Here is a 15481-nt window from a genome sequence, read left to right on the forward strand (position 1 = left end):
CCTTTGAAACTGGTAGTCCTGGGCACATTTGAATGGGCATACAAAACAGATATCATCTAAGATCTTTGTGTAAATTCAGTTATTAGTTTTATTGCAATAAAAAACATTCAGAGATGTACTGAATAAAAAAAAATCTCTGAATGTTTTTTTATTGCAATAAAAAACTCTTATTTGTTTTATATTTCAATGCTTTTGCACAAAAAATTATAAAGCTTTGTGGGTCTGAGGATATCCTTTATATCTGAAATGTGAAAAAATATGTGGTACTTGGTACTCAGTAAAAAGCAAACACTTTTGAAAAAGTATAAAAGTATGAATATTGGAAAAGTTCATCAGTTTGTAGTCATGTGATTGGTTGGTGGTACATTTAAAAAGCCAACCTGTTTTCACAAAAGCAGGGTATTTGGGGAGGAAAAAAATATAGGAAAAGAAGATGAAGAGGAATAAGTGTCTACCTTGAGGTAGGCATTGTGACTCTTTCATAAATCACTTCATTTAATTCTTGCAACAATCCTCTGATGTGGGTAATTATTTTCACTATTTTATAGATGACAAAACTGAGGGTTAGGCAAGATTAAGGGCACAGAGTGAGAAGAGGTAAAACAGGGATTAATGGATAGCTCCGCCTGGCCCAAAATTCAACACCACCCAATCCTCTACGAAAAAAAGAAAGGAAGATGGAGGGGAGCTGTGAGATCCATAGTGGAACTGTGGAGTCATGGAATCCTAGGGCAGGGAAGGTCCATGTATGCAATATTGTTCAACCAACTCCCTGCTACTTTAACCTCATCTATAGCAAGAAGTACTCATGGGTAGCAGAAATGGGGGAGAAGCAGCAGATCAGTTCAAGAAGAAAAGTAATACAGATAAGAAAAGAGATGTGCCGTGAGCGGGAATGTAAAGTGGTGTAACCACTAAGGAAAACAGTATGGAGGTTCCTCAAAAAATCAAAAATATAACTACCATGTTATCCATCAATACTACTTCTAGATATTTATCTGAAGAAAACAAAAAATACTAGCTCAAAAAAACATATATGCACCCCTATTTTACTGTAGCATTATTTACAATATCCATGATAAAAAAACAGCCTAAGTGTCCATCACTGGGTGAAGACATGTAGGTACATATACATGTGTACATACACACAATGGAATATTATTCAGTCATAAAAATGAAAGAAATCGGGGCGCCTGGGTGGCTCAGATGGTTAAGCGTCTGCCTTTGGCTCAGGTCATGACCCCAGCTTCCTGGAATCGAGCCCCACATTGGGCTCCTGGCTCAGCGGGGAGCCTGCTTCTCCCTCTCCCTCTGCCTCTCCCCCCGCTCATGCTCTCTCTCTCTCTCTCTGTATCTCTGTGTCTCAAATGAATAAATAAAATCTTTAAAAAAAATGAGGAAATCCTGCCATTTGTGATAACATAGAATGGACCTTGGGGCACTATACTAAGTGAAATAAGTCAGAGAAAGACAAACACTGTATGATTTTGATTACATATGGAATTAAACAAACAAACTAAACAACTTCATAGATACAGAGAACAGATTATGGTTGGCGGAGGCAGGGGTAGGGGATGGATAAAATGAGTGAAGGTGGTCAAAAGGTACAGACTCCCAGTTATAAAGTAAATAAACCTTGGGGAAATAATGTACAACATGGTGACTATATTTAACAATACTGTATTACATATATGAAAGCTGCTAAAAGAGTAGATCTCTACTAATGTAATGTTATATGTCAATTATACCTTGATGAAAAATAATTAATTATAATTTCCTTTTTTTAAGAAAAAGAAAAGAGAAGGAGTAACTGGAGATCAGTACATCTCTGAAGCTCAAATGTAGCCAGAAGTAGGCTCAGTGATTGTGCAGATCAAGGATAGGTTTCAACTCATAAGCTGTCTGGAGCACTGAGTATAGCAGGACTCTGAGTGATGCCCAGGATCAATGGGAAAAAGAGACAAAGTCGGGACAGCTTAGAAATAAATAGCATGAAGGAAAGAGGAAGTATAAAGAAATACCTGGCCCTAATGAAATATTCTTGAACTTATCTGAAAAGCTGGTTGAAATCTCAGTTTGCTCTTATACTTTATGAGACTGGGTCTGGATATTCTTTTGGAAAATATTCTGATCCTGGACATCTTACAGAATATGTAGGACAACTTTATATGTACAAAAATATTGAGATACATATCCATATATTTTTTTCTTATGGGTTGGTATGTTTTAAACGGGCGAACCTGGATTCCCTTAAACCCTATGCAGTTCTTTAAATACTCCAAAGTAGTCTATCAATGCAAAACTTAATTAATTACCTTTTAAAATGAGAGCAAATAGACACAGGCATGATTTAGTATGGGAAACACAGATGTGTACTTCCATCTGAGATTGAACTCTAGTTCATGAAACATATTAGAGTGGACACAAGACCAAAGTCTTTTGATTTAGATGGAAAGTATACAGTAAGATTTGCATTGTAATGGATCCATTGACCCCTGGTCAAGATGGAATTGTCAATAGAAGTGTCTTATGTATGGTATGAATCATATCTAATGGTTCTATTAACATCATATTGAGATTGAAGTCTCAAGGAGCATGACGTAGAATAATGGAAATGGAAAAGGGCTTTATTTATTATTTTCATTTCATTTCTGTAAGTGTATTTTTTTCACCTTTATATTATCTCTCATAAAAAAGTAGGCAATGATATACTTGTTAAAATTATATCAAAGCACATAAACTTGTAAAAGCATCCAATTTTAAAACAGATGTTTTTCTCCCAACAATATCAATTCCCTAATGGCCTACACCTTAAGGAATAAGGAGAAGACGGACTAATGGAAAGAGGGGAGGATTGGCAGTGAGCAAACATAACATATTCTGCTACTCCTGCCTCTGACATCCGGTGCAACCACAGGCAAATGACTCTATTTCCCTCTCTCACGTTCTTCAATTGGAAAATGGGGATAACTTGATGCCTGCCTTTCTTTTATGTCATGGGATGTGAGGATGAATCAGATAATATAAATGAAGCATTTGGAGCACATTAGAAGAAATTGGTTTTTGAATTACAGTAATTATTTAATGATGTCTTATTCCAGTTCCATCAGATTGACTAAATTCAGTATTTAAGTAGTAAAACGGGCAATCATCAATCCAGACAGTTTTCTCATTGTTCAAGGTATTTCTGAAGGAATAGGAATAGGAGATTTTTATGCAGTGGTATCCCTGAAGCAATAGTCCTATATGCCGTTTTAATTTTTAAAATGTTAAAATATAGTATCTTAACTATACTCCCCATTTATTTTAACAGTTAAGTGGGAAGGCGGCTCTCTATTCAGACTTGTCGGAAGCACTACAATGACTGATAATACTATCAAAGAAACAGAAAGTGTTAAAGGGACAAAGAGAGAAAAGCCTTCATCTTATTATACGTGCAACTATATCCTAGAAATAATCAGAGTGCAAAGCTGTGGTTCTAGCAGATTCTGAATGCTGATGGAAGATCATGGCAAAAACAAAAAAACATTGAATTCTCGGGAAGGATCAAGTACAGAAACTGAAGGATACTTTTCTCAGCAGAGGCCTTTTTCAAAATGGGTAAAAAATCATAAAAATGTAAAGTTAACACTCCCACGAGGGCTGAGAATAAATCTGAATAAAACAGAATAAATCTGGATGGAAATTACAAACTTTGTCCAAATGTACACAAGTAGAAAAGAAAAAAAAATCTAGAAGTTCATGTGAAATGGCAGTTGCTACAAAATTACTTTGGTGTGAAGAGAAGCTGAGGATAGATGTGACCAACAATGAACAAAAAGTCCATGTTAGAGATTTACTAATAAAGCTGAAAACATTTGTCCCTGGATGTTCTAACTTTCCATTAAGAACCAGACCAGGACCTAGAAACAAACAAACAAATATTCTGTTACTATAACTACTTACATAACTTTGGTAAAAACAAAAAACAAAAACATTTTAGGAAAAAACCATTGCCATACTTTCCATTGGATAAAAGCACATAATTTGAAAATTTAGAAATTCTAATTTAAAAAGTGGCATTATTCTCTTGGATAAGGGCTTAACAACATATTTATGAATATGTCTCCTCAAGAAAGGAAATCAAAGCAAAAATAAACTATTGGGACTATATCAAAATAAAAAGTTTTTGCACAGCAAAGGAAACTTTCAACAAAACTAAAAGGCAACTTACTGAATGAGAAGATATTTGCAAAAAATATATCCAATAAGGGGTTAATATCCAAGATACATAAAAAAAACATATATAGCTCAACACCAAAAAAAACAAACAATCCAGTTAAAAAATGGGCAGAGGAACTGAATAGAATTCTTTCCAAAGAAGATACAGAGAGGACAACAGACACAAGAAAACATGGTCAAAACCACTAGTCATCAGGGAAATACAAATTAAGACTACAATGACTACAAAGACTACAATTAAGATACAGTCAGAATGGCTAGAATAAAAAAGACAAGAAACAACAAGTATTGGCAAGGGAATGTAAATTGGTGCAACCACTAAGGAAAACAGTGTGGAGGTTCCTCAAAAAATTAAAAATAGGAATACTGTTTGATCTAGTAACTCCACTACTGGAATTTACCCAAAGAAAACAAAAACACTAATTCAAAAGAATGGGGGCTCCTGGGTGGCTCAGTTGGTTGAGCATCTGACTCTTGATTTTGGCTCAGGTCATGATCTCATGGGTTGTGGGACTGAGCCCCGAATTGGGCTCCATGCTCAGCGAGAGTCTGCTTCTCCCTTTCCCTCTCCCTCTGCCCCTTCCCCCGCTTGTGCTCCCTTCCTCTCTCTCTCTCTTTTGCAAATAAATAAAATCTAAAAAATATATTTATGTGCACCCCTAAATTTATTGCAGCATTATTTACAATAGCCAAGATATAGAAACAGTTTATGTGTCCATTAATAGATGAATGGATAAAAAAAATACACACACACACACACACACACACACACACACACACACATATATATATATATATATATATATATAGAGAGAGAGAGAGAGAGAAGGAATGGAATATTATTTAGCCATTAAAAATGAGATATTGCCATTTGTGACAACATGGATGGACCTAGAAGGTATGATGCTAAGTGAAATAAGTCAGACAGAGAAAGACAAATACCACAATATTTCTCTTATATGTAGAATCAAAACAACAAAACAAATGAATGAACAAGCCACCAAAGAAACCCACAAACTCATAAATACAGAAAACAAACTGGTGGTTGCCAGAAGGAAGGTGGCTGAAGGAAATTAACATGTACAAAATTCCAATTACAAAATAAATCACAGAGATTAAAAGTATAGCATTAAAAAGTAGGAGATAGCTCTTTCTGCCGCCATCTTGGTTCCGCGTTCCCCTCACAAAATGCCTGGTGAAGCCACAGAAACCGTCCCTGCTACAGAGCAGGAGTTGCCACAGCCCCAGGCTGAGACAGGGTCTGGAACAGAATCTGACAGTGATGAATCAGTACCAGAGCTTGAGGAACAGGATTCCACACAGGCAACCACACAACAGGCCCAGCTGGCAGCAGCTGCTGAAATCGATGAAGAACCAGTCAGTAAAGCAAAACAGAGCCGGAGTGAAAAGAAGGCACGGAAGGCTATGTCCAAACTGGGTCTTCGACAGGTTACAGGGGTTACAAGAGTCACTATCCGGAAATCTAAGAACATCCTCTTTGTCATCACAAAACCAGATGTCTACAAGAGCCCAGCTTCAGATACCTACATAGTTTTTGGGGAAGCCAAGATCGAGGATTTATCTCAGCAAGCACAGCTAGCAGCTGCTGAGAAATTCAAAGTTCAAGGTGAAGCTGTCTCAAACATTCAAGAAAACACACAGACTCCAACTGTACAAGAGGAGAGTGAAGAAGAAGAGGTTGATGAAACTGGTGTAGAGGTTAAGGACATAGAATTGGTCATGTCACAAGCAAATGTGTCAAGAGCAAAGGCAGTCCGAGCCCTGAAGAACAACAGTAATGATATTGTAAATGCTATTATGGAATTAACAATGTAACCATCTGAAAACGAGGACTTTTTTTGGTGTTTCAAAAGAATAACTGCAGCTTGGTTTGAAATTTGTACTGTTTCTATCATTAATAAAGTTATGGCTTCTTGTTGGATGAAAAAAAAAAAAAAAAAAAGTAGGAGATAAATAACTTATAACTTAGCTTTCAAGGCATGTCTTTTTTTTTTTTTTTTTTTTTTTTTTTAGAATAGGGCCTTTTCTACTTCTAGCATAATTCAGAATTCTAAATTTCCTTACCTGGTCAGATGGCCCTGCAATTCATTTTGCAACTTGTTCCATTGAGATCCAATACAACACAGAGAACAGAATCTTCCATTTAGTAACTGTGTGATCTTGGAGAATCTATTTAAGCATTATATTTTAGGGTGTTTTTTTTTCATATGTAAAATGGGGATGATATAGAACTGATGGGGGGATTAAATTAACTAATAACTAAAGTATCTAGAGTAGCACTCAGTTCATAGCAAAGTTAGCTCTTATCATGATCATCATCACCAACCTCATCTGTTCTCACAAAGATTTACTATAATCATTTATGTATTTTATAGTATTTCGACTCCAATTTATGATGCTAAATGGCAATGGTTAAAATATGCATAACATCCCAAGTAGTTTTTATGGAGTTTTTAAATATTGTTTTTCCTAGGGAGTTTTTAAAATATATTTTTGGAATTTTTTTGTATGTGCAAGAGAGGTATGCTTATTCTGCACTTCCAGCCTCAACAATCTATTACTTACAAGGATGTATAGGCAAGGTCCATCCAAAGACTTTTATGGAGAGAATATTCTCTCATTGTGAACGCACAACTCCCAGTACACTTATCAGCACAAGTACCCTTCCATGAGTACTTTGTGCCATAAAAACCTGGCTCCAAATGATCATTTAACTCACTACTTTTTTCACCCCTTGCACATCCTTAGCAATTTAAGTACCACAACATTGCCATTTGTCATTTTGCAAAACCTAGATTTCAAAAGGAAGACAAAATAGTAGGATGTGTTTTTGAATCACTAAACATTATCTGCCCCATAAAACCTACTGTGTCACTTGAGAATATCTGGTTGAGCTTCATCTCAAAGATACCCTCCTACTACCTTATGAAACAATGGAGCTGGTGATGGGTTTGTTCCCAACCATCACAGTTTTGTGAATGTACGAAATTGAAGTGGTAAAAATTATGAGGTGGGCAGCTTTAAGCCACTATTTTTTCCCGTCTGAGGATGTGTCAATCAGTGTAAGGATATTTTAGAGTACCATCAACGATTCTCCCATCTCATTCACACAAACGATGAAATGTGAAATGCCGTCTTTGGGCAACAGAGCAGTCAGAGGGTCTTTCCATAATGGGCCTGACTTTCTACCAACCAAGGTAATGAACCGATTTTTTAAAAAAATATAGCACACAGACATGCGCACATGAGCATATACGTCTGGGTATCAGCATTTTACTGCTGATATATGAATAGTAATATTGTCATGATCTTGGATTAAAATATATTCTTGTATGTAAAAGCGCAGATTCTCCAGAACAAAGGCTGAAGCCACAATAAAAGCTCACTTTTATTATTTCCTTAGAGGACTGACAACACAGTGTAGCAATATGTCTTGCTCTTTCCAAGACTAAACATCGTTTAAAAAGGTCTCTTCTCAGTCTACAGAAAAGCTTTAACAGCTCATTCCTATTTAAAGTGTCTTTGGAGAGAATATCATCCTTCCATTGGATCTAATTGTCGCTGTTTTCTTAAGTGGCTACATTACTTGTAAGGTTGCTTCTGTAAACCGCCCCTGCCTTCTCCAAGAACATGTTTGCCATTTGGCCACAGGCATTCATGAGAGTCCGGTCTCTCTCTCTCTCTCTCTCTCCCTTCCTGGATTTATTTAAAATGAAGCACCTTGTTTCTATGGCAGACATAGAGAACACAGGCCGGTCTCCAGCTAAATTGCTTTCCCATTCCTCTCTTCGCCCTGAGACACTTCCTCAGATACGTGACAGGCCGATTAGAAACCAAGAGTCTAGGAGTGCCTCATTTCATCACGAATTCTGGCTTGGCAGCCTCTCTGTGACATTCCCATGAAGCCCAGCTACCAGGAAGAGGTTTCCAAGAGGTCAAACAAATGCAGTTTCCCTCACATTTCCTGCCTGGCTGGAGCCTGCTCCACATCCTCTAGCCCCGAAGCCACCACCAAAAGGCGAGGTTATCTACTGGGGCAGCACAAGTGTTGGAGCACTGAAGCGAAGGGGATGTTGCACAATTATTAAGTCATTTCATCATTTCAGGGACTCGATTATTGTGATTGACTCCCCTGTCAGTCCCACCATCATCAAATAATTGTGCAAACCTCATCTTCACTTCTACTCCAGATTTATGTCCTGTGTGACCTTGGGTAAGTCATTTAAACTCCCAGAGTCAATTCCTCTTGCCAGAGATAACACACTAAATTACTGTTTGAGCTGAATCTTCTTTGTGCTGCATTGCTTCATAAACTGATGGGTCTATTGTAATTTAAAACAGTGAATCAACTAGGTTCACCTCAGAGAAATTTCTTAAATCGCAGTTTGGAGGATCACAAAAAGTCATGTTACCCATCCAGAGTTGCAAGTAGATCTTTAGTCCACTGATTGCTGAGAAATCACACCCACCTCCCCCTTTTCTTTTTTCAATTTCACAGGAATTAAAATGTTCAGTTATGCTGTGAAGTATCATCACCTCAATTAGAGAACATTACGTTATTTCAGTAAGTTGGATAAAGGGCTATAATAGGTGTGTCTTCCATGCCCAATGTGTTAAATAATATAGTCAACAAATTGTAAGAGTATTCATATTTTCCCCCAAATCCACAAATGGGCTGCTGAGGATCTGTGAAACCCAGTGCTCTCCCCCCTCCCCCTTTCCTAATTTTGCTGACCACCTGTTTTATGACTTCTGTAGGGCATTGCAGAAACATTAAGAGGAATAAGTTGACACCATGTGAGAGTCATTTAAAAGGAAATTCTAACCAGAAAGACAAGAGGATCTCATAAACGGCCTGACCCTCAGCATGTCCCACAGGTAGTGCCACAGCCCAGCAACGCTATTAGTGTAAACATTCAAGAGACAATAAAGAAGGCTGGCCAGAGCCCCAGATGGTGCCGCCGTAAAAACACATTCCAAAGCTTGGCATCTGGATTTTGCAGCTGCCATGCATAGCCCATATGCGGCAATAAATATTGGTTCTGGGGTTGGAACGGCTAGAGGTTGGGGTCAAATGGAACCATCTGAACCATCACAATGGAGCAAACAGACAAAGCCCGGAAGTGATTGTGAAATGGCATGTACTTTCTCATATCTCTTATGCCTTTTATTATTGTCAGCTGCTGAAATGCTAAGGTAAACTTTTAGGGAATCAGAGTTATTTGTCAAAGATCAGCAGCTAGGATGCAATCATGGTTTTTGGTTCCCGCTGTTATTTTGCTCACTTCCAAATATTAAGCTCTACCTACTCTCATCCGTTGTTTTGTCATCATTTAAATTTTTAGTACTTGTGTTCAGCTATAATTATCAGTTATGACACAACCTCTTAGTAATCAATTGTTTTCTTTTTCAGATGCACAATATTTTTATTCACGTATTTGTTTATTCACTCAACAACTATTTTATTGATTATTTACTATGGGCCAAGCATCAAGGGTATAGTGATATACAGAACAAAGTCCCAACTCTCATGACACATATGTTCTACTAATGCTAATTTATACATTCACTCCCCAGTATTTAGTAAGCACTGACCATACACCATAGATTTCTCATCTTAAAGAGAGAAGAAATTTTGTACAAGGGGACAGACAAGAAAACAGACAATAATAAGTGTGTGAAATGCTAAGTGTAACCACAGAAGATAATTTCCTGAGAACACAGAGAAGGGTCTTTAAATTGGATATGAATATGACAAAGGTATCAGGGAGGGCTTTGCAAAGGAAGAGAGACCTCAGCTGAGAATGGGAGGTTTAGAAGGAATTAGCCAGGGGAACATTCAGGAAAAGAACAACCCAAGAGAAGATAATTGAGGGCTCAGTGTTCAGTCAGTGGTTTAGCAGAGGTGGAATGTCAGACAGGAAGAAAATATGGAAGGAACTAAAGGTACGGTGGGCAGTCATGGCCAGTCCTGAAGGGCTTTTTGCAAAGCACCCATGAATTAAAAGATATTTTGTCTTCAAGGCAACCGAACTGGGGAGATTCATAGGTACATAGATAAAAGGGATAATGTCCCAAAGAAAGATATTTTGGAAGTGCAGAAGAAAGATCTGGCTTGTTTCTAGCCAGAAGGTCCCTGAGAAAGCATATAAGCTGGACCTTGAAGCAGAGGTAGGATTTTAGAGAAGAGGATTGTGGTTAATTCGGCAAAAAAAATGAGTATTGGAATATTTGAAACTCTTACTTGGACTTTTAAAATGATCTGCTCCTCTGAGGAAAATGAGTACAATTTTTGAGCTAGTAAAGTTAAGAAAATTGAGGAAGAACATATGATTAGATAAAAGGTAACCCACACATGAACTTCTGTAACAGCCATGTTCTCCCCTCCCACCAAGGGATTTAGTGTATTTTTTAAAATTATTTTGGTTGTTACTTGACCCAGCACTAATCTTGCTTCCAACTTCAGGGTCACCTAAAATTTCCAGATATCCTTTCCCTTGAAATCCATACAAGTGGATTTGGACTATATCTACCCTTTTAATTCCCTATACATACCTCCCATGGCACGCTGACCTCCCTCTGACATGCTGGCACATTCTTTCAAACTTACAGAATGTGTCTCCTCGATAGGTTATAAAACCAATACCTTTTGTCATACACTTCCTGTCTAGCAGAGTTTGATAACAAGTTATTTTGCCCCAGGTTCCACTCAAGATGTTTTAGCTAAAGAACTGTTTAAATGGCTTCATAGCAAAGCATTTTATTAATGAGATAGATTCAAATCACATGCCCTGACATATTATTATCAAAAGATGTTTACGGCATCATTCCTTATTACAGATTATTTTTTGTCAGTGTGTATTGTGTCTTAACCATTAATATAATCTGAAAACACTACTGGTAACAATATCTTCAGTTAAACAACTGATCTCTTATCTCATAAACTAGAATTAGAAAATCATAAAGCCCCAGTACCTTCAAGTAATCTGATTAGTTAGTAGTCAATCGTATGCTAAGCTAATGTTGCTGAAAACGTAAGTTCGACCATTTTTACCAAAGGTTTTTCACTGTTGACATACCAACTACCTTGTCCTTTATTTTTACTGAGAGTTTGCGTTTCTGAAAATTAACACTTTTAATTTCTTTCAGTCAATATATGGTGACTTCCTATTATGTCTAGCAATCATTCCTTTTGAAATAGTGTTCTAGTTCCTTACTCAAGTCCAAAACACATGCCCGTTTTCATGGTCCCTGCATTTGACTACAACAGCTTGCCAATTAAATCTTGCCAGGTCTCGTCATTTCAGCGTTCAAAAGAGCTTCTAAGATCCCACCTGCTCTGTGAAGCTCCTCAGCAATAAAGACCATTCACAGGGCTGTGTTTGTTCTGCCTTGTCATAACCTTTGGGCTACATCCTGTTTGCTGAAAAGCCAATCTTTTGCCTGATAAGGCTTGCTGAGGGCCCCGTCCGCTTTGTGCACCATGTATATTTAAATAATAAAACAGAAGCTGGTGATCACAGGGACCCTCATTTCAGATTATCAAGTGTAAATTAGCCAAGTGTTTTGATAGCTCTTAATTATTGACAACAGACAGTCTCATGGAAGAGTCTGCATAAGCCACGTGGCTAGGTAACATGAAACCTCGCTCCTCTCCTTGGCAATTACGCCTCTGCTGAGATATGGGGAGGGGAGGGAGACCACCAGGTGTCCACCAAGAAGGACAGAATTTGTGGATTAGCAAAAAAAAAAGTGAGAGCTAATGAGGCTGTGGTCTAGGAGAGCTTTCATTAGCAGTGCTGTATTAGTGCATAATTCGGAGACCATTTTCAAAAAAGGCTCTAAAATTGCCTGAGAAATCAGCGGTGCACAACATAAATCACTGAGCCAAGCAGGCTGGCTTCCTCAGACACTGTCAGGGTGTGTGCGTTCGGGTGTTCCTTGTGAGCCTTGGTTTTATACTCTCTTCTTAACAAAAGGCTTTCTTGGGTCAAGTTTATTCCTCCTTACCCCTTTCTCCATCAATATTTTTCACAAAGTGCTACATAGTACTAATTGATCAATTTTTGAAGATTTTTTGTATTAATTTTTTATACAAATATTTAAGCCTCCCTTCATTTTTATGTTAAATAAGATATAAGAAGCTATCAAAATGTTTATGCTGAATCAAATAGAGACTATTTTTTGAACGGGGTTATTGTTTACACACATAGACACACACATACTTATTGAGACACACACTGAGCATTTACTCCATTTTACTCCTTTGACTCCTCTGGCTTAAATATATTCATGGTTTATACTACATTTACTACTTACTGGTTGAATTGTTTTTAAAACATGGAAGACTTTATTCTAGGCTCATTATTAATTCATTATTAGTTCATACTTTATGATGTTGATGTTATCCTTATGATGTGCATAACGAAAGAGATTAAATAATTTTCCCAAATCACATAACTCATATTCGGTACAGACTTGCTTTTAACACTAAGATATATTACAAACATTTTAAACAGTATCAAATATTAAATAAGTGAAGATTTTTAAAAATATTTTAGGATGATAAAAATGCAAAGGACTTTAGATTTGTCTTTTGTCATCATCTGTATTTTGATCTATCAATCCCATTTCTGCGAGTGGAATTAAAACAGGAGGATCACTGGCACCTAAAGACAAATTATCTATAAAGACAAACAAAATTCTGATCAACTGTTGACAATTAGGTGGCTTCATTGGGTTAATGAGTTTATAGACACATTAGCTATCACATACAGAGCTTCAATAATTGATCATTTTGGAATCAAAGATATTTTTTGATGTGATAATTGAAACACATGCTCAGGGCTGACAACAAAGCTGGCTTACAACCTGCAGTAACTACTCAACCTCCAGACAGAAACACCATTGGTCAGTTTTATGAATGCAGCTAAATATCTAGAAGTAACTGGAAACCTTCTGTTCTTACACACCCATAGGCTTTCCGTTGGCAAGACCGTCTTCTCATGGCTTTCTATAGAATAAATTAAAATGTACTTTCCAGAAAAAGAAAATTGTGTTGGCGCTTGGGATCCACTTAAAAACATAATGTCTTCTTCCACTATGACTACACAAGAATCTGAAATGAAATTTAGCTCCTATTCTTGCTCATGGTATTCATCCTGTGATTTGCTCTCCAAATCTACAGGACTCCTGAATTACTATAGTAAGAGTTTGGGTAGTAACTCTAGAAGAAGTATACTATGTTACCCCAAACTGTTTGGTTCCTGAGTTGAGAAACTAAGTTCAGCTACCACTGGACATCTGGTACTTCTCAGCACCTCAGAACTTAATTTCCTCACTGGAGCCAGTCTCTGAGAGATACATACCACCACAAGGTGGCAGTAGAGATTTGTGGTCACATGGTTAGGAACCTCAAAGAATGGGGCTTAAATATATTTACGGTTTATACTACATTTACTACTTACTGGTTGAATTGGAAGACTTTATTCTAGGCTCATTATTAATTCTTACAAAATTTCACTTTGCCAACATTTTTCTTTAACAGGTGCCTTTAAGAAAAGCTTTCTCTATTTTCAGACTCATACACCCTAATTTGATTTCAAAACCTCAAAAAAGATTTTGATTCCCCTAAATTCATATTTCACTGAATAAATATCACATTTACATGTTTCTTCTACCAAAAGAAAATTCAGTCTCCCCAGTACGAACGTAAATTCTGCCTCCCTAGATATGTGGGATCTTAGTGAATAAGCGACTGCCTTCGGCTCAGGTTATGATCCCGGAGTCCTGGGATCCAGTCCCACATCAGGCTCCCTGCTCAGCAAAGGAACCTGCTTCTCCCTCTGACGACCCCCCCCCCGCCGTGTACTCTCTCTCTCTCTCATTCTCTCTCTCTCGAATAAATAAATCTTAAAAAAAAAAAAAGTCTCAAGTCTACTTCTCCCTTGGACAATACACTTGAAACTTTGTATTTCAGTGGGTTTTTCCTCTCTAAGAAAAGATACAGTAGTCTGTTCCTATTATGCACAAAATTGGCAATTGAAGTTTAATGGAAAGGTCATTAGACCTTGGGTCAGAAGATCTGGGACCCTGGCCTTATTCTGCCACATTTTGCTGGGTGATGTTGAGCAAGACACTTAACCCCTTTGACCCTTGGTTTCCTCTTCTGTCAAAGGGAAATGCTGGCTCAATAAGGAAATAAGGATTAAATAAAAGTAAATGTAATAAGTGCCTAGAACAGAGTAGGTCTTCAACAAATGCTATACTAGAAAGTGCTTTAATTTCTATTGGCAATCAACACAAAAAGATTATAGAGAATAAAAACAGGTTATAATAAAAACAAACTTAAAAAGTAAAACAATTCTCCCCTTTTTTCTAACAGTTCTGAAAGGTGTTCAAGATCACAGAAGACTATAAGTAAGAACCTTTGGTAGTTTAGTTTTCAGATTTTATGTTCTCAGCTTAGAGAGAGAAGCCAAAACCATCATTCTCTCAAAAGCCCAAGAAAGAACTGTTTTAATTACTTACTACACAGTAAAGCTACTTCTAAGGTTTAGTCCTCTTTTTACTCCCTAGAAAATAACTACCTCATTAGACAAATTGAGCTTTGTATCGATCCAATTAAAATATGAATAGGTTGACTTAATATAGCAATTACTATTCAGTAGCAGAAAATTATGTTTTTAAAGAAAAAATAAGGCAGCATTTTCCTGATCTTCTCAAACAAAATCAAAATGAGCTGGTTAGCTAAACTGTCCTTAAATATAGATTAAGCAAAATATAAAATAGAACAACAAAAGAAAAATTTTGTCCAATGTGTCTTTTTAATATTATTTTGAAAATATATCAAATATTATATATTAGGATTTTTTCAAAATTTTATCTTTAAGTAATCTCTGTACCCAATGTGGGGCTCAAACTCACAACCCTGAAATCAAGAGTCAGATGCTCTACCGACTGAGCCAGCCAGATGTCCCTATATATTAGGAGTTTTTAAATGTCAATTTATATTTATGGTTCTAGGTCATTTCTTTACCACTTTTTCTGGTTTACCTTCTCGGAATCAAGAGATTAGAAGCCATACTTCTCTCTATGAAAATCACAATCTTTTTATGGAAATAATTCATATACTTAGAATAGAAGAATATGCCGTTGACCCACTGCTGACATGTTGTCATTTCTCAGTGGCAAAAAAGAAAAAGAAAGAAAGAAATCTGATTTTCCATCATTTTAAAGT

At 36.9% G+C, this 15481-nt stretch overlaps 2 protein-coding genes across 17 annotated transcripts in view; one reads left to right on the top strand and one right to left on the bottom strand.

Moving 5' to 3' along the window:
• ROBO2 (roundabout guidance receptor 2) overlaps positions 1–15481 on the bottom strand; it is a 1647790-nt gene that overhangs the window by 359589 nt on the left and 1272720 nt on the right. The gene's annotated exons all lie outside the window — the stretch shown is intronic.
• LOC118356936 (nascent polypeptide-associated complex subunit alpha) lies at positions 5374–6184 on the top strand. Its single transcript, XM_035727398.1, has one exon. The coding sequence runs from the start codon at positions 5410–5412 to the stop codon at positions 6055–6057; it is 648 nt and encodes a 215-aa protein (XP_035583291.1). The 5' UTR covers positions 5374–5409; the 3' UTR covers positions 6058–6184.

The sequence above is a fragment of the Zalophus californianus genome, chromosome 1 (genome assembly GCF_009762305.2).
Source record: "Zalophus californianus isolate mZalCal1 chromosome 1, mZalCal1.pri.v2, whole genome shotgun sequence".
Lineage (NCBI taxonomy): Eukaryota > Metazoa > Chordata > Mammalia > Carnivora > Otariidae > Zalophus > Zalophus californianus.